This window comes from Motacilla alba, chromosome 1A, assembly GCF_015832195.1.
Source record: "Motacilla alba alba isolate MOTALB_02 chromosome 1A, Motacilla_alba_V1.0_pri, whole genome shotgun sequence".
NCBI classification, from domain to species: Eukaryota; Metazoa; Chordata; class Aves; order Passeriformes; family Motacillidae; genus Motacilla; species Motacilla alba.
The window spans coordinates 19,512,335-19,539,058 of NC_052031.1; the positions used below are offsets into that span (position 1 = coordinate 19,512,335).

Here is a 26,724-nt window from a genome sequence, read left to right on the forward strand (position 1 = left end):
ATGGGAGGGTGGTGGTCACTAGAACAGGCTTCCCAGGGTAGGCACCAAGTCTGTCAGTGTTTAAGGGGCATCTGGATGATGCACTGAGTCATATTTAGTTTAGTTTCGGGTAGTCCTGTGAGGAGCAGAGTTAGACCCCTGTGATCTTTATGAGTGTCTTTCATTGTGAGATATTCTATTATTTTTATTTTTTTTACATGCTTTTTTTTAAAGCATGTTGGTTTTAAAATGTAGTTTGTATTTAACTAGCTTTCTTACTTGGTTGAAACCATGAATTGCCATAAGATTCAAGACTTAATTGTGACAATGATTAGTTGGCCACTGTTGCGGTTTCCAGTTGGCCTTTTGGTAGAATGGATGTCCCATTTAGTAACATTCATAACTTTTTGCATAGTTGTATAAACAAGTGATTTGGGTTTATATCAACACTTTTCCTTTTGATGCAGGTGATAAAGCATTGAAAAGGGTACAAGGAGTAGTGACAAGACTTTGCCATGATTATGGGATGATAGATGACACGATAGTCTTCACAAAGGATGTTGTTACAAAAAACATGTTGCTGGCTGTTGGACAAGAAGTTATTGCCACTGTGGAAGAGGATAAAACATCAGGAGGCCTGAAGGCTGTCAGGGTAAGAGGTGAAGATAAATAGTAGTCTCACTTTCTCCATAATACCATGTGGCTTTATTTTGGAAGTTACTATAGTTTTAGCCTCACAAATTCTACAAAATATGAGAAATTGCAAGCTATTCACCTCGAGGTGATAAGCTGGGGTTTGTGGGTCATTTTATTGTTTCATTCCATCTCCTTTTAAATTATGTTTAATACTGGTTCTCTGAATACAGGTGTACATGGAGGGAATAAGAAGCTATTAGTTGAGATAATTGCATCAGAATTTTAGTCATAGCTACTCCAGATCTGTGTAACTTTTCTAAGTGTCATTCAATTTTATGTTACTGTTGTATGAATGGATAAGAAGATCAAAGCAGTTTGATCTTTTTGCACAGGAGTAATTTATGTTCGTGTGAATAAGAGCAGAAATTCTTGTTGTAAAACTTCTTGTTGTAAAAATTGGTAACTTGATGTTATAGACAATTACAAAAATGGAGATCTTGCTGTGCTTTTTGCTTAACACTTCATTTGCATACCTGTTTCAAGCTTGATTATACCTTGTCATGAATTTTGAGAGGAGTTTTTCTTAGCAAATCGTGTTGAAGCCAAACATAGTTTCATTGAGTAAATGAAACCAAAAAAAGACGTAATGGGTAGACAGTTTTATTCTGTGTCCAGAAAGTAACAGCTGCAGTAAGTAATTGTGTAATAAGAAGCTTTGTCTCCATAGGCAATTGAAATTTTGTGTCTTTGTTGTAGGAATATGTATTTGATTCTAAGTGTCAACTGTTTAAATGTTTGGGTTATTTTTGTATGAACAGGTAGACACCATCCAGAATACACAAGAAGACTCCAGTCCTACTTGTGATGCCTCTGAACTAAATAAGAAAACATTAATTGGCAGTATTACCTCTCTCTCTGCGGATGGTGGCTATATTAATCAGAATACATACTTTGCAATGCAAGACGTCTGGGAAGGTGTGTAGGGACTTCTTGTTTCCTCTTTCTTAATATTTTTGTGTATACAATAGAAATATTTTCTGATAAACTTGCACTTGTCATCCCAAATAAATTCTAATAGAATATGCAGTGAAACAGCCAGACATGGATGGAGAAAGCTGCCTGTTCATTCTCACTGAGCATGGCCTGCATTTAAGCATAAGTTACATGTAAGCAAGTGTATTTTTCAACTAGCATCTCCTGCGTAGTTAGTCATAACCTTCAAAGCAAAGGACTGCAAAGAAAACTTTGGACTCAGTGGGTCTGAATAATGCATTGTACAGGCTTTTATTTAACTTACACTAATTCTGTAGGGGAGTAATGTAAATGTTATCAATAGTAATTAACTTTGAGAAATGTTCTGTTTTGCATAGATTTCAAACCTTGTGAAGGTGACTGGGTGCAAGCAAAATACTATATTAACTCAACGACCTGGAAGACTGAAGCAGTTGCTGTAAGGCCTTTGAGGTATAAGCAAGTAAACAAGGTAAATGTTCTGCACATTGTTTTTGGCAATAGGAATCCTAGGTGAATGAGGTTTCAGACTGGTTTCTGTTACAAATATTGGTAGATCTTCTAGAACACATCTTTAATTAAAAGATAAAACATATTAATTCATCCATTTAGAGCATTTTTGTAAAATATTAAGGCATTTTGAAAATGCATACACATTTTCATTGAACAGAAAGAGTAACTAACTTGTCTATTATGAATTGCTGATTTGAATTCTTGCCATTAGTTATAATGAGGATGTGTCATGATTGGGGAATTTATTAAGTCTAATTTATTCAAGTGTTTCAGCTTAAAACCAACCACAATCTCTTCTTTTTATCTTAATGAAAACATTTGTTTGCTCTAGTAATGCATATGCTACTCTGGGTTTATGGTTTATTGTCTTTGTCTTAACCCTGTATATTGAATATTTGCACATCAAGCATAGGAAAAAAAATTGCCTCATTACTGCTAGTATGGAAGCATAAATTAGGTAAGTTAATATGTCAAAGAAAGGTGTCATGGTTTAGTCCAGTGTACATATTGTAGTATGCACTTCAGTGTAACTTAATGCTTATTTGAAGTACTTGTTTCTTTACTCTTCTAAATCTGAAGACAGGCACAGTGATTCTGGGTTAGGGCTCTGTGTTTACCTCCTGTGAATAACAGAAATTTCAGAATGCATTTTTATTAAGGCTAAAAGGGCTGCTTCAGCTGCAAAAATAGTTTATCTGTTAGTGTAAAAAGATAATATCAAGTAACAGTAAATACAAACTTTTACAGGTTCGCATTTCCAGCGTCTGTGGAAGAACTGGGACAGTAGATGACAGTATATTTTTCACTTTGGATTCACTGAGACTTCCTGATGGTTACTTACCTCGTAGACATGATCTAGTGAACACGATTGTGGTGGAGAGCAGTCAGTCCTGTTACATTTGGAGAGCTCTCTGCTTGGTGCCAGTCAGCCAGGATGGGTAACATTACTTTGTTCTCTTTATAGCAGTTACTGATGTGCTGTAGTTATGCAGCTGACATTTCAGTGCATCTGTTAAGCAAGAAATACTGTGAATATTTCCCTAGTTGACTAGAAGGCATAATAGACCATTGGAAAAAGCACAGCATGGTATGATTTGGCCCTTGTTTGGGCTTTTTTTTCCTTCCAGAAGGTGGGACCATGAGTGCTACGAGAAAAGCAAAACTAGTAGCAGCTGCTCTCGTGGATATTGCTAGGCAGGGAAGGAGTTTTACATGCATATTAGAAAAATGCCAAGTTCATTGTGCTACTCTAGTAGGGGATTCACTGTTTGAAAACAAATCGTAGCAAAATTCTTATAAAATACATGTTTCTTTAATCCATTTTGCTTAAGTTACAGTGAATGTTCACGTATCTGTCCTAAAAAGAAGAGTTTCATGGTTTAAATAATAGAGATTCATTTGGCTTGCAAGTATTGAACTGAGAGGTTCTGCAGGGGCTTTAGATGTTACATGTGGTATGAGGAGGATCTGGATACATTGCAGAAGAGATTAGAAAAAGTAGGTGATCTTCAGTATGGAGAAGAAGCAAAACTTAGGGAAATAATCAACTACACAGAAGTAAAATGGGCAACTAGCCAATAACAGAACTCGGCAAAAATCTGGAATTTGACTTTTGAGTTTAAGTGTCTGTACTGTGAAACACACAACTACCACCTGCATAAATAGATCTTTTAAGTGTAAAATCTATCACTTTCCATGCTGAAGTCTTGGCAGGGTTACGTAGTCTAACTCTGCAGGCCAAAAATAAATTGTCAATTGGAAAGTCTGAAGGGAGAGCAAAAGGATATTCTGGTATCTTTCAAACATCATCTTTGGGAGATCTCTAGGAAATTTAGCCATATATATGTCTTCAAAGGATCTACAAACAACTGTATAAGCTTTTTTCTCTTGAGATAACAGATATACGAAATTGTACCTAAATGAAACTTTAGGGATTTACATCATTTTACAAAACAGTACAAATTGTTCACATCGTTTTCTCAGTTGCACCTATTTTTAATGATGGATTTTATATAGAAAATTATTACTAATGCCAAATTACAAAAGTAGACCTTAGGGTTGATTTCTCAGGTTTAGTGTACGTCTACAGTATCAAAAACTGCAGCTTAGGCTGCAGTGGGAGACATCTAGTGGGCTTGGCTAGTAAATTGATACAGCTGATGATAAGCAGCTGCACTCATTTTCTGCTTCAGTATGTCAGATAACTCAGGAATACTGAGGGTGTGTATACATTAGTGAGATTATTAAAATATTTCTAAATTATTTCCATGCTGCTTTAAATGAATAGTTTCTTAATTACACAGCATAAACCATGTAAAAATTTGTTTTTACAGGTAGAGGACACCAAGAGTTTTTGTGCTCAGTGTTTCAGACAGTAAAAAGCACATGCCTGGTGTCATAGGCATTTTTCATTAGTCGTATGTGATAAAAGTTTTCAAGGGTAGTTTTTGGTTTTCAACTGTTTTTAAATTTTGTCCTCAGCTTGCTGATTTCAGATAGGAGCAGTAAGCAGAAGACACAATGCATGGGTTGAAACACTTCCAGTCTAGTCATTTTATCTCTTAGCTGCAGTGCTAATCATGACTCTTGCTAAGGAGCTGCTCTTTGTTGTCTTTCCCCAGCTCCCAAAGAGAGCCATAATGACTTCACTCACCATTTGCTTTAGCTCTTCAGCAGGGATTCATTAACTCCTCAGTCATTTTAGTCTTGTATCCAAAGTTTTATGCTGGTTTATTGTGCTGCTGACAAAAGACTTGTTGCTTCTTAAATTAGTTAATCTAATTGTCTTGGAAGTATAAGTGGCTGAGAAAAAAATGAACTATCTCACCTGCTTATTTCTAAATATCGTGACTGTGCCTTGGTATAGTGTTTCTTAAACTTGTGCTGAATCAAAGATATTTGCTGAGCCTATTAGTGTTTAAAAACTACTACCTAAAATTATTTTTGCAGACAATCTCACTCTAATGAAGGTAATGTGGATGAGCCTTATGAAGACATAATGAGAGACAAAGGAGAGTTGAAAGTATCAAGAATGACTGACTTTGGAACTCTGAAGCAGGGGGAATCTAAAAGAATGATGGTCTGGATAGAGTAAGCCTTTCTGATTGTTTGAAGATTTCTTTATTTCTATCACTCTGTTAACATGTTTTACATTCAGAAGTCTCTTCTTGTTGAGCCTTGTGGTTTGTGATGTTCAGGTAACCTCCAGATACTATGGAATTAAATTCACACTGAATTTAATGTCTGTAAGATAGCCTTTTTGATACTGATCATTTACCTTGCAGATAGTGCTTTGAGACTCTCCAATCCTGTATCTCTTTTCAATCCTAGTAAACTCCTTCCTAGAACAAGGATTGAAGCAAAAGCTTTTACTTGTATGTTTAACTAAAGCTGCAGATACATTGCTATCTTCAAAATCTTAGAACAAGAGGACTGTTGCATATTAGTGTATTAAAAGCAGACCAGATTTTTTTTTTTCTGGGTTGTTTGGTGCTTTTGGTTTTTTTTGTGAACTTGGATGCTGAAGAACTAAGTCGGTGTATCGTTAGAAGGGTTTTGTTTTGGTGGTGGGGGTTTTTTGGGGTTTGGTCGGTTGGGGTTTTTTTGTGTGTGTTTTCTTTTTCATATCTGGGCATCAAGGCTTAAATGAAGACAAACCTGCATACCCATTCTTTGTTATTCTGTGTTCTTTCCTAAGAGTTGGTTACCCAATGATGAACTTTAAACTCCCATTGTTTATATTATACATGTATTTTTATATGCTTTATATGGTAGTTGATGCGACCTAGAAATACTAACATAAAGCAGAGGTTCTTGTCCTCATTAGTTAGAAGCAGCTGTGCAGTTTCTTTCTGATAGCAATTATGAAAAAGGGGGAGCTAACCTGCTGCAGACAATTGTATTTGACTTCAGGTAGAAATAAACTTCTCAAGAACATTCACCATGTACTTAATTATGTAACTAATCACATAACTACTTCTAGGAATAAAGGGAGCGTGCCACAGTTCTTAATCAGCTGCAGATTAGCTGGATGGGTGAAAGACAAGCAATTCAGTGTTGAGATTCCTCAAAACTGTGAGAACAGTCCATCTTTTGCAATAAATCAAGAAAACCTCTCAAAAGCTGCAATTAATTCATTAAACAACAGTGGAGGAACAACATGTGAGTCATTGAACCATACATCCATTATGAAGAATGGACCCATTCCAGGTACAGTGAAATGAGAGTGTTTGAATGCTCAATGTTAGCTCCTCAGAAGGCCAGTAGATTTGTTTGAGAACACTTGCCTATGTGTTCTCAATAGAAATTGTGATAACAAAGTTTATTGTTATACATTTACTACAGAAGAAATTAATTTTCAAGATACGGATTTATCAAGGACAAAGGAAAACAATTCCTTGGTGAAAGATGAAAATATACAAAATGGAGAAAGTGAGCAAAAAGACCATGTGGAGCAACCAACTAAGCACAGCAATATTACTCCAGAAATTGTGATACCACCAGGTGAAAAAATATCCATAGTGATTGTATGCACAGCTGTGTAAGTATTTCTTTCCATTATTTCTAACCAATACAATGGCAAGAAGTAATGAAAATAGACTTAACAGTTCCGTTTCTGAGCACAGTTCTCTTCTTGGCATGTTGTGCTGTAACCCCAGCTGGCAGCTAATCCCTGTTCAGCTGCTCACTCACTGCTTCCCATGGGATGGTGGGGACAATGGGAAGAGTAAAAGTGAGAAAACTCATAGGTTGATATAAAGTCAGTTGAAAAGGTAAAGCAAAAGCCACTAACAGAAGCAAAGTAAAACAAGGAATTCATTCACTTCCTGTAGGCAGACAGGTGTTCAGCCATCCCCAGGACAGCAGGGCTCCATCACACATGATGGTGACTTGGGAAGACAAATGCCATCACTCAGAATGTCCTCCCTTCTTCCTTCCCCCAGCTTTATGTACTGAGTGTGATGCCCTATGATGCGAACTATCCCTTGTGGCAGTTGGTGTCAGCTGTCCTGGCTGTGTCCCCTTCCAACTCCTTGGGCACGCCTGGACTCCTCACTGGTGGGACGATATGAGAAGGGGAAAAGGCCTTGACTCTCTGCAAGCCCATTTCAACACAATGACACAGTGAAATGAAGATAATGCCTGCAGATGGATATATTCTTAGTAGTAAATCCATTGCTCCATGAGCACTGGAGCTAATGCAGATTTCCTGGGAATTGTGTTTTCTTCTAGTCTTTAGTATCCTGTATTGCTACATGCCCTGATCTCAAGTTCTCCTGTTCTGTGATGGGAAATTCAAGTTACGTATGCTGAAATAGACAAGAAAAAGCTTTCTTCACTGAAGGTGTAATTCACAGAGGAAGTGATTTACAAATTTAGAAAACCCTTGGAAAACAAAAAATACTCAGCTCTACAAAATATTTTATTCATTTAGTTAAGAATGGGAAGTGGCTTTATGGGAGCTCCTATATTCAAGTAGGAGTAGGAACCTTACACGGCGGAGCTTACATTTGTGTAACTTTCACTTGCTTCCAGCTGTAACTCTGCAGACTTTGTGTTCCACAGCCATTGATTCCTAGGATGGTAAAGGAAAAGTTGGACAGAGGAAAACAAGGTTTCATTCATTGAAGTAGTGCTGCAATAATATTCACTCTACTTCTCTTATCATTTTAAATAGTGAAGTAAGGGGTAAAAAATTTCTTAGGAGGATGATTTAGCTCTAGTTTGAAGGATAGAGCTGCAGGCATGGCTTGCCTTCGTGGAGATAGACATGTAGAAAGAATGATTTATATTTTGGTGTAAATCAATAGAAGTTACAAAGTCTTAGAATCTCCTAATTATACAGAATAAGCCACAAAAAGCTTCATGGGAGGCTGCAGCATGAACTTAACAAGTGTTTGCTGGCCACTTAAGAGACCATACAGACTGCAAATGTAGACCATAAATTTGGGCAGTTTGGTGTCTGTTTTGAGTTTTTATATCAGAGAAAACCAGGATATAGTTTTAATCTGAGCAGGTAGTCTTAGTTGGCAAAAGCGGTTTTCTTGCCAAAGAGAGGATAAGCTGGAATTTTTCTGGGATGCGTTTGTTTCAGGCTCATGGTAGCAGTGTTGGACCATGTAGTCAAAGAATTGCACTGTAGTAGTGCTTAAGTTTCTTAGAAGTCTGAACAAGCCTTCTGGTTTTTTCCCATGTGTCACTGCCCAAGCAACACTTGCACATATAAAGTATGTTTTCCAAAATTAGAGGATTTTTCCTACTTTCTCCACTTCATGTGCTTACAGTTAGGCTTCAGTTCTGAGTAGCCTTTCACAAGGTGCTGCACAGCAGTTACTGCAGACAGTGAAGGGATTTGCTTCAGGTTCCGCTGATGGACCTGTTTGCCTCTTCTTTTGCAGTAGCAGTAATTCCAAGATGTTCCTTGTAACAGAAGTATTAATTCTGTACCCTAGTATGTTGAGTGGAGGGATTTTGCATTTTACCCAAGATTTTGATGAAATTGTGGGGTTGAGGTTTTTGCTGTGGTTTTGAGTTGGTATTATTTGGTTGAGTGGGTTCGGTGGGTTTTTTAATTATTTGGGATACCTGATTTGAACTTGAGTGGGGAGAGTTGAGGAATTACCCTAAATTAGCAATTCTCATATGTAACTGAAATGAGAATGTATCTCATGGCTGGGGAAAACAAAGTGTGACTGTGTTGGTTTTAAGATGGTAACTTTTGTTTACTTGAAGGATTCATGGACACAGTAAAGAGCTCCTGTTGCTTGGCTTTTCTGATTTTACTGTTGGCCGTTATATTGAAGCCACTGTAACAAATGAAGAAGAATTACTTATAGCACCTGTACAACCATATTCTCCAGGAAAGCCTAAAAATATTCCGGATTCTCAGCTAAGGAAGACAACAGTGGCTGCCCCTAAACACAAAAGGTACCGTCACTTAGAGCATAAAATAATACTTACCTAACACTGCTCTATTTGGTATTGTTATATCTGTTCTGTAATGCTGAGAAAGAAAATGTGAAACTGGGAGAATCTGTACATGTTTTTATATATACATATATATGTTGTAAACAAGATGATTGTGGACATTTCTGATAGAAGAGGTTGTTTTAGTAATTAACTGCTTGATTTCTTTGTAGGTTTTTCAAACAGAATCTCTAATGTGTAGTGTAGTAATAAGATAAAACACTTCCTTAGTTATCTGCTTAGTAACAATTGTGTTATTAAGAAAAAAAATGGGAAACTGAGAATAGTTTTCTGAGATAATAAGCTTCTCAGTTCTGTACAGAACTTTAAAATCTACATCTGACTACATCTACAACTTTAATATCTCCCATCTTTCATTCAAAGCTTCTGTGGCTGTCCATCTTTCTAATTTGTGTACGTCTCTCTTCAGCACCACACTGCATCTGAGGGAATTCTCAGCTCCTCCCAATTCAGCAGCAAATTTACTCAGTATACCTTCGAATCCAGCTTCCGAGTCATTTGAGAGGATATTGAAGAAAACTAGCCCTAAGATGGAGCCCTGAGAAACCCCACTAGGGACAGGTCACCAGTCAGATGTCACCCCCTTCATTGTAACCCTTTGTGCCCAACCTGTGAGCCAGTTGCTCACCCATCACATGATGTGTTTTTCCAGCTGTGGGCTGGCTACTCTCTCCTGAAGGATCCTCTGAGAGACAGTATCAAAAGCTTTACTGTCTTGTGATGACATCAGCCAGGTCTTTGAGTATTCAGATGAATACCATCCGGTCCCATAGACTCATAGCAATCCAGCAGGAGCAGCAAATCCTGCAGAAGTTCAGGTTCAATTTGTAGTGTATCATTCTCAGTCATGACTCTCCAGCTAAGGGCACTGGCACTCTTAGCCCCTCATCAATGTTGAAGACAGAGGCAAAGAAAGCATTAAACATCTCTGGTTGTCTGTGTCCCTGTGTGTGAAGTGACCATCCTCATCCTGTAATGGGCCATTGTTGTTTCTGCAGTGCTTTTTGTTATTGGCATATTTTAAAAACCTTTTTGTTGTCCCCTACAGTACTGGACAGCTTCACCTTCAGTTGAGCTTTGGCCACATGAATTTTTTTCCCTACAGTGTCAAGGACTATCTTTGTAAGATCTCTTACCTTTCTTCCCAGTATAACTTCTCAGTTGTCCCTTTGAAGGAGTCATTACTCTGTTGCGTGTGTGTATGTGTTTTGGGTTTATAGTCTTGGTGATGTGGCCTGTTAATCAGTTGGTTTTTTACATACATTACTTAAGCAAGCTAAGTGTCATGTTGTACATTTTCATTTCAGAAATAAGAGAAGGTGGTGTTCAAACTTTCTCCCGCATTATACCATACCCGATGAGTTAAGAAAATGTGTGGAACAGCAGTTAGACATACTGACCTTTCAGCCCCTCCTAGCACAGGTATGTAAGTGTAGGTTTTATATAAAAAATATTTTTGATACGGTGTTTTTGTTCAAGCACCATTAACTTGGAAGAATGTACAGTCCTTAGTGTAAGAGAAGATAACATAACACTTGTCAGGTAGACTTAAACTTCAGTTTGGATCCCATAATTTCCATGGGTTTCACTATGTTACAGAATCCAAGCTGACAAAACTACAAAAGTGGAAAAATCTGAAAAAAGGGTTGAACTGTATTGGGGGTGGACATCACAGAAGTTGAACAAAGCTTTCTCTGTATTCTCACTTTCTAGGCATCACTGGAAGGGATTTTTTGAAGTGTCAGAAAAGTTGTTATTTCATAGAAAATTACAATCTCTTTAATTACTGCAATAACAGAGGATTCTTTTCTGGTTGTTCAAAATTGATTTCTTAAACATCTTCAGATTTAGTTCACTATAGCTTGTTGAAATTCTTCCCACAAGTACAGCAGTTTCAGAATACATCTAAAACACCCAAAAAAAGCTATAAAGTCTTAGCAAGAATGCTACAATGATTCCTTCTCCAAAACTTTGCTCTGATTTGTGCAACTCACTTGGTTTTGTAAATTTTAAGTACTTATAAACTGGAGCTGACACCTTGTTTAAAATGTAAAAGGCTATATTGTGTGCTGACTAAACATCTCACATTAAACTTGGGATCACAGCATTAAGTTAGTAGGTTAGACATCCTCTCTCAAAGGAAGATAAAGCTCTGTAGTGTTTATAATAATTTTACACTGAAGGCCTGCCATTAATCGTTACCTCTTTTAACCATACCCTAACCTTTGATAGAGGTTGGTGCTGTTGGAGAATACCTCTGCAGTGAGATTTGTTAAGCTCTGAGGGAGAAAAATCAGGTTCTTTCAGCTCGCCGTAAATTGTATGATATCAGCCAGGGCTGAGACTGACACGACTCTCTTTTTTCAGCTCTCTCTGTCCATGTATTTAGATTTTTTGCTTTCTGGACATAAACTGAGTGTAGAGCTCGCTCCGTAGACTGCCCCTGAAATCAGATGGTGAAATTGCTGCTGTAGTAGGGAGAGACTTGGTTAACTCTTTAGCTAAGGGGCTATTGTATTTGAGCTCAAGGAGTATACTAATCTCACTTTGGCTATTAAGGAGGTTGAAAATATTATCTAGTGTATGATTGCATGTACTTAGGTATCTTATTTGGCAGCCCAGTTGCTGTGCAGTCTGTCTCAAGAAGTGTTTTGTTTAATGTTAGCAATAGTGGTTTCTATATCTTAGTGTAAACTATTACAAACAACAGTAATGTATACTGTTTGTTTTCTTTCAGCGTCTTAATCTATATAATTATAAAGCAAACTTTTCTACTCTTTTATGGCTTGAAGAGATCCAAGCAGAAATGGATTTAAAAGATTACTACATGACTGGGGTTACTTTAAAAAGGAATGGGAACTTGTTAGTGCTGGAAGTGCCGGGGGTAGAAGAGGGCAGACCTCGCCTGATTCCAGGTAGAAATGAATGCGAGATAAAGTCAAGTTGGCATGTTGATTTGTATTTTCACAATGCAAACTATATTGTTTATTCATTTGTTTAAAGAAGTCTTTCAGATATTTGAGCACAAAGTTACTCATTTAGGCTACTAGATAGGGGACTAGGGACAGGGGACACAAGGACACTATGTTAGTGTCTCAGTCTTATGGTGGCTGCTATCTGAAGCAACATTGCATGTGTCTGTTCTTACAGAGGTTTCAATACTTTAGGATTTTTCTTTTACAATAATCAGTGGGGCTTTCAGCAAAAATAAACTGTGCAATGTAGTAATAGCTTAAAAACCAGTAAGTGTAACAAAAAAGCGGGAAAGCAGCTGAAATTAAATTCAGAATTTCAAGTAATATAATATACAAGGTAGTGTTTTCTAGAGCTGTTGTCTGATGGCATCAATACTGGATGCCTTTTATAATATACAACTACATATGGCATTTCAAAATAGTACTGATGGATACCGCAACTTTGCTGAAGTTAGCCTCTTCCAAATTCCTAGTTTAAACATGCAGAGGAGAAGGAGAAATTCCATGCTGCAGTGAAAATGTTACTATTCCTTGTAACAGTATTTTGCCTTTTAACTTTGTTTGCAATTAGGTGATAAGGTGATACTGAAAAGTCAAGTCTACTCTGATCATATAATAGAGTACATTGCCTATGTTGCTGAGGTAAGCAAAATGTTTCTCCTTTAGAAAAAAACCGTGGTCCACAGGTTTTATAAGGGAAGCTTGCAATTCCTGGAGTTACACACTATTTTAACCTGACTTCTGAGAAGATAGCTTTATTTTATCTATATTTTGAATGGTGATGTTGTATTTTTGTTGTATTTTTGACAACTTTGGCTTCCCTGTTCTTTTGAGATTATAATCTTTGCCTGCTCTGAAAGCACTTCTAACATAATCTAGATATGTAATGTGTTGTTAGTAGGTAAATCTAGATTTACTTTTTGGAGTTGGTGGGGGTTAAGTACTTTCAGAGGTGCTTCTTTATGTTTAAAGTACTAAATCTTCATCAGTATCCTGACTTTTTTTTTTAATCTTTGTAACAGATATGTGAGGAAGATGTTACTCTTAAGGTTAATGCCGACTTTGAACGTGCTTACAACATGGAGCCCATGGATGTGGAATTTGTTCATTGCAGGTGTTTTTATAAGCCTCCAGAAAGCTGTGTTTAATGATTCCTCTAGTGGAATTATTTTTATAATAGGACCATCAACTGTTTATTTTGGTGGACATAATTAAGATCTTGGCAATTTTTTCCCTTCTTTTCCTCAACACACCTTTGTGACCATACACATGGTTAAAAGACTGTAACTGTACAAGTGTTCAAAGAGTTGTTATCTTAATCACTTCTAGATAGCCACACCAATGCCAGACAGTAAAATGGGGAGGAATGGGGTGGGCTGTTTGGGGCTATTTTTCTTAGGTTTTTTGGGGGGTTTTTTGTTTGTTTTTTTAACGTACTAATATGGCTGCAAGACTATACAGGAAGTAAAAATAGCAGGTGATAATGTCCCATTCTTTTATACTTTTGTTTTATTCATGGGATGTTGTTACTTGTTTGGTGTTACATAATCTTCTGTGTAAATTCAGCCTTGCAAAGAAGTTCCTTGAAAGTGTTGAACACCAGGCCATCTTTGTATCCCTGAAAAGCTAGAGAATATGTGTGTTGATATTATTCTTAGCTAAGCTGTTTATACTTCTGCAGGATATTTCTCAGTAGATTCTTTTTTTTAACAAATACACATTTTTATATAAAACCTTTTTTTTAATGCACATTAAAAAGTACCAGTTAACTTACAGGAGTGTGCTGTCATAGTATATGGAAATGTAAGCTTTTACTTTAATTACAAATCTGTATTCTGGTTCCAGTATTCCTAGCAGGCGATGCCAGTTGGCCATTCAGCAAGCTCTGTATCTGGGTGAAAGAGGTAAATTTCATTTAACTGTCAAGGAGTTTCTTTGTGCGGAGTCTCGTGGGTTTTATTGCTTTCACATCAGGGCACACTGGGAGGAATGCATTGTAATTTGTTCTTACAGGAGTTTTCCATGCATTAGGGGCTTTTTGTTTTGGTTTTGTTTTTAAGAAGAAAAAACAATGCTGAATGTGTAGAAGGTTTTGTCAGAATTGTTTCATCTGTTGGCCATCACAGGCAGGAGGAGAGGAAGCAAACTGTGAACTGTTAGAGCCAACAAGAAATGTAGGAGTCATGCATACTGCTGTAATAATAGCCAGTGAAATAGCCATGCTTTGTGTTACCTCAGAATTTATTAAAAAACACTGATTTCCTGTTCCATGGTTAAGTTGAACAATGCATGTAAACTTCACGTCTTTACCGCCTTAGTTCTGATAAACCAATTTTGGCAGCTGAGGCTAAGCTGATGTATCAACAGTAAAATTAATCAGTGAAACATGCAAAGTGTTTGTGTGACTTTGAAATTTCTCTGCTTTCTTTTTCTCTGCTAAATTTAGTGTTATTTCCAGAAAGGCTTGTGTTACAATCACCACAAGCTATTAAGACCCAGAATACTACAGAGTATTGTGCTGTTGACGATGGCCTTAAACAACCTTCACAGCGGGAAAGTAAGGTAACTATTCTGTAAATGTTCCTTAAAATGTTCCTTCATTCAGATTGGTCCCAGATACTTACTGTACAGCTGTTGCTGGAAGGGAATTGATAATGGAGTGATTCTAACTTCTAATAGAATTTTTTGTTTGCTGCCTGGAGATGGGAGATTTTTATGACTGCTGGTACTATAAAGCTTACAAAATGGAAAGTGCTTATTAAAAAAGTGTGTGATTGTGATGGAAATTGTCAGATTTGCCTTAGACTAGTTTTCATAGCTACTGTTGAGTAGATATGTAAGTCCAGTCAATGTGGCAGGAAATAATTTTGTAATAGAAGATAATCATCCTGTTCCGAGTAGATTTACCCAGGCTGAACTGCCACTTATATTAATAAAATGTAGAAAGGACTTTTGGACGCTGCCTGATTCTCTTTCCTTTTAGAAGCAAGACTGTCACCAACACTAAATCAAGTCAGCTTGGGGGCATGTGGCAGCATTTCTTTATTTTTTTCTAGAGTTTTCACAGTGTCTGCATAGCCTGTGCTTTACCACCTTTACACTCAAGATTTTTTTCCTGATTCCCTAATTATTTCACCTGCAGTTTGTGCTTTACAAGAAGGAGTAATCAATCAATCTGGTTTGAAATCAGTATTTTTAAGATGATTGAGGCATGATGCCAAGAACTTTGCCAACACCACATTCCCTACAAGCGGTTTCTCCTGTGCTACAATCTAAAGGGACATGTCCACCAAGGAAGACATATGTATCTTTCAAAGTGGTCTGGAATTTGACTTTTGTGAAAGCAAACAAGTTACGTAATCATGGCTTAAAAATTCTCGTCTGAGCCTGCAGAGTATTTGTGAAATAAATGTCTAATGTTAACAGAGCCAAAGTATTAGAAATCTTAAACTTAACATGGAAGTTCCTGGCACCTTCTCCTACTACTCTTACCTTTCTGTCTTAATGGTAGATATTCTGTTTAATGGGAAAAAATTAAAGCTTAGCAACTTCAAAAGTATCAGGGAAGATAGTTGCCTGTCTTCTTAAGGTTATAAATGCATTTATCTTCACATTCTGTTTTCAGGTCAAAAAAAAGCAGAACAAACAGACAAAAGATGTGACTTCAAGGGAGGTGAACATAACAGAGGTGATGAGAGTAACTCTGCAAACAAGCCAACTTGGTATATTCTTTATGCTTAAATAAGTATCACATCAGTCAATCAGGGCTAAGTAAGATACCTTTAAGATGGCCTTGTGCTCTGCCTTTAAAGACAAACTCTAGAAATTCTAGGAGGAAGTTTCTATGGAGGCTTTTGGTACATTACTTAAACATTTCTAATTTGCATAATCTAGAATGGTTTGGGTTGGAAAGGACCTTAAAGATCATCTAGTTCCAACCCCTCTGCCATGGTCAGGAACACCTTCCACTAGACCAGGTTGCCCAGAGTTCATCCAGGCTGGCTTTGAACACTTTACTTTGGGAGAAGGGGGAGCAAGCATCTGATGATATATTTTGTAATGAAGAAATAGTTATTTCACAGTCATTTACTCAAAACTTTTTGATCATATTCAGAATTTTCAATTTGTTATTGGGATGCTCATCTTTGGGAAAGCTTTGCTAAAGATGCTAAAACTTTTTCAAGTATCCCAGATTATTCCTATGCTTTTTTTTTTTTTTTTTTGGAAAGTATGACTTTGAATATTATTGTAGCAAAATGCCTAAGAGGAGAATGATTATGTCATTTTTTTATCAAAAGTATGCTAAAGAACTATTGAGAAGTTACCTAGAATGCACTTGTGTCCAAAGGTTAATAAGATTCTACTGTGGAAAGCTAAAGCTAAACTAATTCAGACAGGATTAGGAAAAAGAATTCTAGCAGTTGTAGCAGAGGGCTGATCATGTACTACTGGTACCATTCCCAAAGTGCCAGTTACTGGAAGTTTCTCAAGTTTTGCTGTTCTAGGACAAGAAAGTGAGCTTGATTCTAAAATTACTGAATAGAGTTTTTATTGATTGATTGGTTATGTAATCACAGTTCTTTTCTGCCTTTCAATAAAGAGCCAGTACACTTTGGAAATATTAATGGCTTATTTTCTACTTGGTATTCAATGAAAATGGTATTTTAGAGAAATTCATTGATTGTTACTACAAAAGGAAAACAAAAAATGTACAGAAGCGTATTGTGAATTGGAATTGCATTAATCTACATATGTTAAAAATAATGTGAGGTTCTGAGATATGCTTCTCTTGATTATAGTTGGTGAAACTGTGGCACTTAAAGAGAGAGATGGTGAATTTTTCAATCCTGTGCTGAATGTGCAACAGAAACTGGCAGTGAAAAGGATACTGAGTGGTGAATGTCGCCCAACACCTTATCTTCTCTTTGGACCACCAGGAACTGGAAAAACAGTAACAGTAATTGAAGCTATTTTACAGGTAGTAGTAAATAACAAATCAGTCATCTCTAGTCTTTTCCCTGTTGGAACATTTATAGTATTTCTGTAAGTGCCATCATATTTTTTTTTCAAAGGAGTTTTCAAAATACTCTTTTTAAAATAATTTTCTACAGCTCCATAAAAGGAGGAAAATCCATCTTCGTATGGATTTAACAGAATTCTGAATGGCTTATTTTCAAGCCTTTTTGTCTTTAAAACTTAAGTGAACAGTGCCTGCCTTGTGATTCCAGTAGTGCATAATGTAGTCATGAAGCACAGGTATACATTAATGTGATAATCATTATGAATTCTGTTATGGGCACACTCAGTTTGAGACTACTTAGTCACGACTGTTGGCAGGAGCGTTACTGAACTGCATAAGAATGAATGGAAATCACACGTGTGCAGAACTCTTCTGGGTTCTGTATTCGGTGAAATAAAATGGGAATGTTTGCGCTACTGCTGCTTCTTAAATAACCATTTTTTAAAATATCTGTCTTCTTTAATGTAGATACATTTTACTCTCCCAGACAGTCGGATTTTGGTATGTGCACCATCAAACGCTGCAACAGATCTGATCTGCTTGCGGCTGCATCAAAGCAATCTCTTAAAACCAGGAACTATGGTTCGAGTTAATGCTGCCTTCAGGTCAGCAGAGGTAAATATTACAGATACCTGCCATTTAAGATTTCCATTTTAATATTTTTACCTTAAAATATTCATTTAGTATTTTAACTCTTGGTGGCTGTGAGGCTGCTCAGGTTTGCTTAGCATCCAGAGTATTATATTGCTTCAGCTTTTCCAGAAGATTAACTGGAAAGTTGATTACAATCCTTAATTTGATTGTATGAGCATAGATCTTCACCTTTTTTTGCTGTGCATAACTCTTCAAACAGCAAATAGGCATTGGTGGGGATTTTTGATTTCATTTAGGTTTTTTGTTATCAGTCCAGGTTAAGACTGCTTACACAGAAAATAAGCAAGTAGGATTGTCATCTCTATGCAGGACACACGCCTTGTGGATTCATTTCATATATATATTTATACATATGTATGTGTATTTACACATAAGTGTGTATATATAGAGATATACATTTGTGTATATGTATATATGCACATATATGTGTGTCTATATATATGAGTATGTAAAATATCCAAATGCTCCATTTTGATCCTTACAAACAAGCAAAGATGTCTTGCATATGTACTATTTTGCTTAGGTGAATTAATTCATTTTGGTGTATGAATGAGTGTTAGTCTGTGTTTTGCTCAGCTTTTAAAATAGTCTTCAGAGAGCTTCTTTATTAAAATTTAAAAGATCTGTTTTAGGCTGGCATGTTGTTTTACCTTTTTGTTTCTGCAGCTAATTGATGACTTGGTGAAACCTTACTGCAAAGATGGTGATGATATTCAGAAGGCATTGTGGTCCAGGATTGTAATTACAACATGCAGCAGTGCAGGATTGTTTTATCAAACAGATACACGGTACAGTACCATGGAAAGGAGTATCACTGAAGTGGCTGGATGATACAAACCCTAGAGCTTTTACAGACGGTCTGACCTGTAACTTGGGCTGTTTTAATAGTTTATTGCATCCACCTGTATTGTGTAAGAGAGCAAAGCACTAATATTTAGGCAGAAACTTTCTCCATAGTAAATTTAAGAATTATCTTGAGTAATGTTTAAGATTTTTTAAACAATGTCTCCTCTGCTACCAGTGGGAATTACATTGCTCTTGACAATCACTTTGGCTCAAAATGATTGCCACACTAAAAATTACAATGCATGTGGGTTTTATCCAGTCACCTTTACTAAGTGTAAACAACTGTCATATCAAGTTCTTTTAACCAAGGTTGTCTCTGACTTGGATTTCAACTTTGGAAAAGGACAGTCTAAAGCTTTACTATCTCGAGTTGTTTGGCAGAAACAAAGCTTGGGGATTGTCTTTGCTACACCAAGTGCATTGTTTTAATTCAATATCTTAAGGAAACTGAGAATAAGGGAAGCTTTTCTAAGTATCTTAACGTTGTGCTTTAATTAAAGGTTGTGTATATCAGAGTATGTAAGTGAAATCAAAGATGAAAAATTAAAGTTAGGGGGTTTTTTTTCTGTATTTCTTTCTGGATATACCCATCTTTGCTCTGTGTCTGTGGGGTTGCCTGGCACATTTGACAAGGATGTGAACACAATTGCTGAGGTCAACCACAGGGTGGCAGAATGAACTAATCTGAAAACAGCCCTGTTTCAGGTTAATGTTACTTAATTATAGGCTTGGACATTTCACTCATGTGATTCTGGATGAGGCCGGTCAAGCAAGTGAACCGGAGAGTCTCATTCCTATTGGATTGATTTCAGAAGCTGATGGACAGGTAGTTCTCTTAACATCATTTACTGAAAGGGAAAAAGCTTGTTTATTATTTTCATATTTTGTGGATTTTGTAGAATGCAAACAGCCATTTTCTGGTAATGAGTTTTGTAATTGAGATTATTGATGCATAATATCAATTCTCAACATTTAAACAAGTTTCTTTACATCTAGAACAAGTGTGTGTTGGGAGGACTGGGGCTGTGTGGGAGATATCAAAATAAAAGATGTGTTCTGTTTAAAACAACATACTTTTGTCCTTTGCAAACAAATGTTTGAAGGAAAGCAGAATACTTGATGTGAATTGATCTCTGAATTCTGAAACATGTATGTCATTATAAAATGAAGTTTCAGTAACAATTGTTTTACTCTAAAATGGATGTTTTTAAATTTCATATACAGATAATTCTCGTTGGAGATCCAAAGCAGTTAGGGCCAGTAATAAAATCTAAACTTGCACAGTCTTTTGGATTAAGTATGTCCTTGCTAGAAAGACTGTCATCAAGAGAGCTGTATCTGAGAGATGAGGATGCTTTTGGTGCCTGTGGAGCATACAATCCTTTGTTGGTGAGTTAAGCCTTCCATCAACCTTTTTCAGTCCCATCAAAAAAGAAGTTGTGGTTTCTTACCACCATTTTGCTCCCTGATGCTTAATGATGAGTCTAGCTTGAGCATGAATTCTGTAGAAAGGCTTGATTAGTTTGCATATGTAGTCTGAATAGTAAAGATGCTGAGTCCTCCAGCATGGTAAAACTTTTCTTTGAAAGAATACTCTATTCTTAAGTATCCGAAGTGAAATATGGTGCACAAAGCACAACTGCAAATAATAGCTTGAAATTCCCTTTCATCTTCATAGTCCAGGTTTACCATAACTTCATTTTCCACAGATTGAAAGTACAATTTCTGCTTTTAACATAAAAAGACAAACTGAATCTCTTCTTTGAAGATCAGTTTTGCAAACACCATGTTTCACAAAGGGAAAAAGATAAATTGTTCTTATTTCTTTATCATGTCTTCCTTTGAAGGATAGTTTCCCTAGATTCCTGTACGGGAAAGTACCCAAAATCTATGTTAAGTGGCAGAGGTAGCATAGTATTTAAACAAGTACAGATGTTTGAGCTGCTTTTAATTACTGTCTGAATCCCAAACATAGGGCTGATGTTAAGCTTCCTAAGATGCCTTCCTATTCTCATGGTAGCATACTTTGAAGGACTAAACTGAGAGCAAAAGATGACTAGATGACCATGGAAGAGGTAGAGAAGGGAAGAAATCTGATGGCAGGTTTAAGGGTGAAAGTGAGGGTGTTTGGACGTAGGCTTTAGGTCAGGTCCAGCTTGCTGAAAAACCTGTCACACTTCCTCCTAAAATCTGTTAGCACAAACTCTGGTCATTGTGTTCCTTACACAGTGCTTAAGGAAAATTGGCATAATGAGAGATGAGGAAATGGGAGGGCTTTAAGGATAGGTTTTGACTGGAACATCCTATGTTATTCCTTTTACAGGACTGGGGTTTTTTGAGCTGATTACTTTCTGCAATGCTTCCTTAAGATTATTCTTTAATTTAAAGACAAATACCTTTTAGATGTTTTAAGGCCAGCTTCTGTCAGCTATTCTCATGCTCCCTGTTTGCCTGTCAAGACTTCTAAAGAAGATATTGCATCCATTGAAAGTCCATGGAAATAATCTTCCCCTTAAAAAAAAGGAGAACGTGTCTATACATCAAATGTTTCAAGAAACTGGAGAATGACCCATTTGTCTATCATGTACATTCAATTCTCTTTGTTTCCCCTTTGGAGGGGAAGGAGATGGTCCTTCAAAAAACTGCTTTAATGTACTTCTTATTTACAGAAGACCACAACTGCAGTTTTTGCCTTGAATACAGTTCTTTGGCAGCCTTAGAAATGCCAAATGCTAGCGGATGGTGTTCTGAGATGTCTGTTTCAACTACAGATTTTGGATTTTGTCTTTGCAGATCACTAAACTCACAAAGAACTACAGGTCACATTCTGCATTGCTTGCCTTGCCATCTAAATTGTTTTATCATAAGGAGCTAGAAGTTTGTGCAGATAACTCAGTAGTGACTTCTTTCTTGAATTGGAAGAAATTGCCCAGGAAGGGGTTTCCATTAATTTTTCATGGAATAAGGGTATGTAAAATATTCATACAGTGAACTAACTGTATAGGCTTGCTAGCAGTTTGCTGATTTCTTTAGAATAAATTCTACAAAGGATATGAAAAAACCTTAATATACCTTTCACAGGTAATGTGACTTCTGACCATCTGGTTGTAAAAACGAATACTGAAGTCAAATTTTGCTAGGAACTTGAACAGCTGCCTCTTGAAATGTGCTGTGGAGACATTTTCATACAAGTTTAAATTCATAGCAGATGACCAGAGGGGAGTTACCATCAGCTGCTCTGGATTGCTTTTGATGGGAGTTTCCTACATTCAGATGGATACAAGCATCTAAAACTAAAGGATCATTAGAGCTTAACTTGGCAGGGGAAAAAGTATTTTCCTTGTGGAAAAAAAAATTTCTTTAACCTTTCAGGATGTTAGTAAGAAGTGGTGATACCTGCTACTTTGAGAGGCTTGGTTTAGAACTCTTCCACCTTGAAAAAAGCAAGATGCCAGCTTATTAACATGTTATTCTGAGTTGAGATATAACTCCTTTGTTGCATACTTCAATACTGTTTTATTTATAAATCTATAAAATGTATATTTATAAATGTATAAAAAAATATATAAAATGTGAAGTGATACTTGTTCTAGAAAAGGTGTATTGAGAGGAAGATGAATTATATATAATATTACATCCCTTTTTTTGCATTCAGGAGGTATCAGAATCATGTGTTAATAAGTACATAGTCAATTCTGCACCTGATCTCCATCATCTCGTTTCTCTCCCCCAATACAGGGCAGTGAAACACGTGAAGGTCGCAGTCCTTCATGGTTTAACCCAGCTGAAGCAGTTCAAGTAATGACGTACTGTTGCCAGCTGGCTAGAAGTGAATACTCTGCAGTACCAGTGACAGATATTGGAGTGATTGCACCATACCATAAACAGGTAGAATGTTTAACAGGTCTGATGTCTTCAGAGCCTCAAAGTTGCTGTGTATCACCTCAGCTATTGATATGGTGGCTGTGGTTTGTTAAAGCAAGGGGACATATCTTAAAATTCCGCTGTGGTGTATCCTGATACATGGTGTGTTACCAATCATTGCAATGCTGCCATTGAAATATAAAATAATGACAGCAATAATGACATTCTACTGGTTTTTCAGTTTTAAAAAATCAAGCAATTAAGGAGACCAGTTTGGAAACAGAAGCAGATTTTTCAGTTGTTGGAAGTAATGAGTGCAAGTAAAGAATTCATTATCCCACAGCTAGAACAGCAGTCTGGTTCTGTCACTCTGCACTGAAGACTGGAACAAAAGGGAATTATTATGAAGTAGATGGTGTGACACCTTGTTGTGGTCTTGAAGAGACTAGAGGAAACAATTACCTTCTTAGCTGTCCTACAGTCAGACTTGAAGTTTGTAATGCTCTTTAAACCTCTAGAGAATGTTGAACATGAACTTCAAATGCTGTGCCTTATTTTTAAATATATTTATATCCAGGTGTGTTATGTATGTGATGTTTACTTTCATTTTAGAAATAAACTTAATCCCCTTTCGCTTGCAGAGGAGATTTTGGCCAGTGCACATAACTCTTCTTGGTTTTCACATCTCAGTATTCATAACCTTGCACGTGTGGCTTGGGGAAAACACTGTGGTGTATGAAAAAGACCAAGCCCTTGTGAAGAAATCTCACTTGCAAATTAAAGCTTTGCTTTTATCGATCTAGCTGGTCAGGTGCATGCACCTGCCTTTACAGTTATTACAATTATTTACAGTGTTTACAGTTATTACTTGTTTTTTTCAAATACATATTCATACTGTTGATGTGACTGAATTTCTTACACTCCATAAACAATGATTTCATATGATTTAATGTGATGTTGTCCTTCATCAGCCTATAATACAAGGCATATGATAGTAATGTCCACATTTAAAAAGTCACTTTGTATTGTAGGAACACTGATTAGAAAGTAATTTTTGACTCTTATCTTCAGCTTAGTCAGGCAGGATTTCTTCTTAAATCTTTTGGAGCACTTCAGTTATAATCTCTGATCAACTTTTAGCAGATGGCAGTACAGTAATCCCATAGGTACCTCTATCCCTGTGCCTGAGACTCCTTGTTCTCTTTCTCTTTTGGTGGGTACTTAAAACCATATCTCACTTCTGCCTTTCAGTCTGCATGATGCACCTGGCAAGCAAAAGTGGAATCTTTGCGGTCTTCTTGAAGGGCTAAGGGAATGTGCTTGTCCTTGGATCTGTCATATGCATGGTTTTGGATATGATGCGCATTGGATAAAGAGGGTTTAAGGATCTGATTTATTCTTCTCTTTAAAATCTGGACTACTAAAAATCTCTCACCTTCTGTTCATTTTCTGGTAGAGAGTGCTCCTTCACCTTCTAAGTTGTGTATTAGCTGTGATACTTTCTTGTAGGAAAAGTTACTATTTTATTTGACAATCTTACTAGTGAATGGTGGCTAAGCTTGGTGTAGTCATTCCTTTTGACATTGCCATGCTAAAACACATACATTTATATGTCATATGTTTTGGTTTTAAAGCAGTCCACTCTTAAATGTAACACTAAATTCCCTCAACCACCTTTTTTTTTTTTTGATAGGTGGAAAAAATTAGATTTCTTCTCAGAAGTATTGATTTGGAAGACATAAAGGTTGGCACAGTAGAAGAGTTTCAAGGGCAGGAGTACATGGTTATCATCTTATCAACAGTGCGTAAATTTACTGTGGTCCTGTCAAGAATTTTTATGTGTCTAATTCTCTGTGTTTCATTTTTGATACAAGCCTTTAAAAATTTAGAAGCTATATTTTTGTCAGTCTGTCACAGTATTTGAAAGCAGAACTTATTAGGTGCATGCTTGTAGAGTTACTCTTCTCTTTAAAAATGGATTAATGGCTTTTAAATGGATTCTCTTTAATATGGATTATTAAAAATCGGTTGCTTTCTGTTTAAATAATTATGGTAGTACTACTTCACATTTGCAGCTTGGAGGAGGAGTCCAGGATTTTCTCTTTTTTTCTTTTCTTCCTGAGGGCAGTGGTACTGTGCTTACTTTCATAAGTGGTATGATGTTCCACATCATATCATAGCTTTTCAATCCTACACAAATGTACTACACTCTTATTTATAAGAACTCATTATTTAGGTCATGAAAATTTCCTTTTTTCAAAGATAGGTTCAAATATGGATGAAATATGGGTAAAAAAATAATGAGTCATAGTTTTAGCACACTACTTGCTTTGGCTGTTTTTCCTATGCTAAGACAAAGCACACTGATGAAGCTACTGAAGAAGGCATAGCAAAAGACACATTGTGAATTGTCATTCAACTGAGTGGATTTTTGCAATAAGGAAATGTTATGTTAAAGTTACACTGTGGTATGTTGTGTTCTTATCATTTTATTTCTAAAACTATCCTTAATTAACTTTAGGTGCGATCTCAGAAAGTCGTAATTGATGATGAGAAACACTCTTTGGGCTTTCTCTGTAACCCAAAGAGATTTAATGTAGCAATTACTAGAGCAAAAGCTTTGCTGATTGTCGTGGGAAATCCTCACGTTCTTGTGAAAGTAAGTTTTGGGTTTATATCTTTGAACTGCATATGTTATTTGCATAGCAATTGAATAATTTTGTGGTTAATCTGATGTGAGGAAGCACCAGAACATGTTAGGAACTTGTACATTGTCCTCAGTCTGCATTTAGGAATGTCTGATCTCCATGGGTTCCTGTACAAACTGACAGTTCAGGCACACACACACACAGAGAGTAGATTTCCAAGTGCAAGGGAAATTGTGCCCTGTGCATACAGACTCCTAGCTCCTTTTTGTCTCCAGCATGGAGGTTCTGACCTCCCCTAAAGTTCTCCAGCAGCATGCAAGTGCAGTGAGCATGTTCTGAATAACCTCACACAGTTAAGTTCTTCACAAGATGTAGTTGCAGCACTTTAAATGGAGGGTGGCAGAAGTGATTGTTCCCAATTAATGCAATGAGCACCAAGGAGGAGGACTCCTTTTGGGTTCGTGCATGGTCCTTCCACAGGAATAAACTGAGCTTGTCTTAATATCTCATTTTATGTCTGACTTCATGAACAACAAGGAAAACTGTGTTCCAGAAATGGTCTGAATGAAAATTTAGTTCCCCCACACCTAACATGTAACTATATGTGATTGAGAGCAGCTATACCTTCCTCACATATTGCACCATACTTGCACCATTTGTAGAGTTCTGTTTCTAGAAGAGGTCCTGTTAAATCTCTTACATTCATGTGCCATGTTAATTTGTTTTAAAATTCACTTCACAGAGTACCATGATTACAGGTATAAATTAATTTTCTCTTGCAGGATCCCTGTTTTTGTGCACTGTTAGAATACAGTTTAATGAACAGAGTTTATATAGGTTGTGACCTTCCTGCAGAGCTGGAGCGCCTGCAAAAGTAAGTGTCTGGTCTTGACTTTAACCTTGCCAAATATCCATCAGTTTACAGGATTTTTAGAGCTAGTGTCATTTGAAAGATTGATCAGTACAACAACCTGGGTTATCATAGTAGGATTAGATTTTGCATTCCTAAGTAAACATTATCTAATGCTTACTTAGGAATTATAAGTAAATAATGACATAATGTAACCCTGTTTTCTGCCCCTCCATAAGAGAGTCTGATCATTAATTATTAAATAAGAGCTGTTGTTGACTTCCGTATCTTATGTATCCCCAATTGATAATGGCGTGTTTTGATGATCATTAAGGTGGAGGGTGCACCACAAGTATGTAAGGTGATTTCACCGTAGTTAATAACAAAGTGCTTGAATTTTGATTTAAATATGTTCCTTCTGATAACATGTGATAAATACAGTGTTCAATTGGCATACTAGATTATACTATTTTTTAATCAAAACTGTTGTTTATGGGAAAGGTAAGCAAGATTTTTATATTACTCTCTGTAATTTACAGGTGTGACTAGTTTTTTGGTATTCAAGAGTTTGGTTTTCATCTGTTTTGAAACTAAAAACACTTAGGAGAAATTCAGTCCTGAGCAGATCAAGCACTTCCTGTCCTCAGGGAGAGGCACATGTTCTGAAGTGGATAGAAGTTTCTGCAAACAAGATTTTTTTTTTAAGAAGAGAAAAAGTTGAAATTAATAGTGTAAAGTAGT

At 36.6% G+C, this 26,724-nt stretch overlaps 1 protein-coding gene across 1 annotated transcript; it reads left to right on the top strand.

Moving 5' to 3' along the window:
* Positions 1 to 26,011, top strand: MOV10L1 (Mov10 like RISC complex RNA helicase 1). Its single transcript, XM_038153770.1, is given in 25 exon segments — positions 1 to 37; positions 447 to 631; positions 1,434 to 1,590; positions 1,986 to 2,098; positions 2,887 to 3,114; positions 5,123 to 5,229; positions 6,122 to 6,348; positions 6,484 to 6,679; positions 8,872 to 9,066; positions 10,434 to 10,548; positions 11,864 to 12,041; positions 12,673 to 12,743; positions 13,124 to 13,215; positions 13,947 to 14,005; positions 14,548 to 14,658; positions 16,901 to 17,079; positions 17,590 to 17,736; positions 18,442 to 18,563; positions 19,348 to 19,447; positions 19,846 to 20,010; positions 21,415 to 21,588; positions 22,360 to 22,509; positions 24,179 to 24,286; positions 25,007 to 25,144; positions 25,916 to 26,011. Coding segments are annotated over 25 exon segments (3,450 nt in total).
* The last annotated feature ends 713 nt before the right edge of the window (positions 26,012 to 26,724 follow it).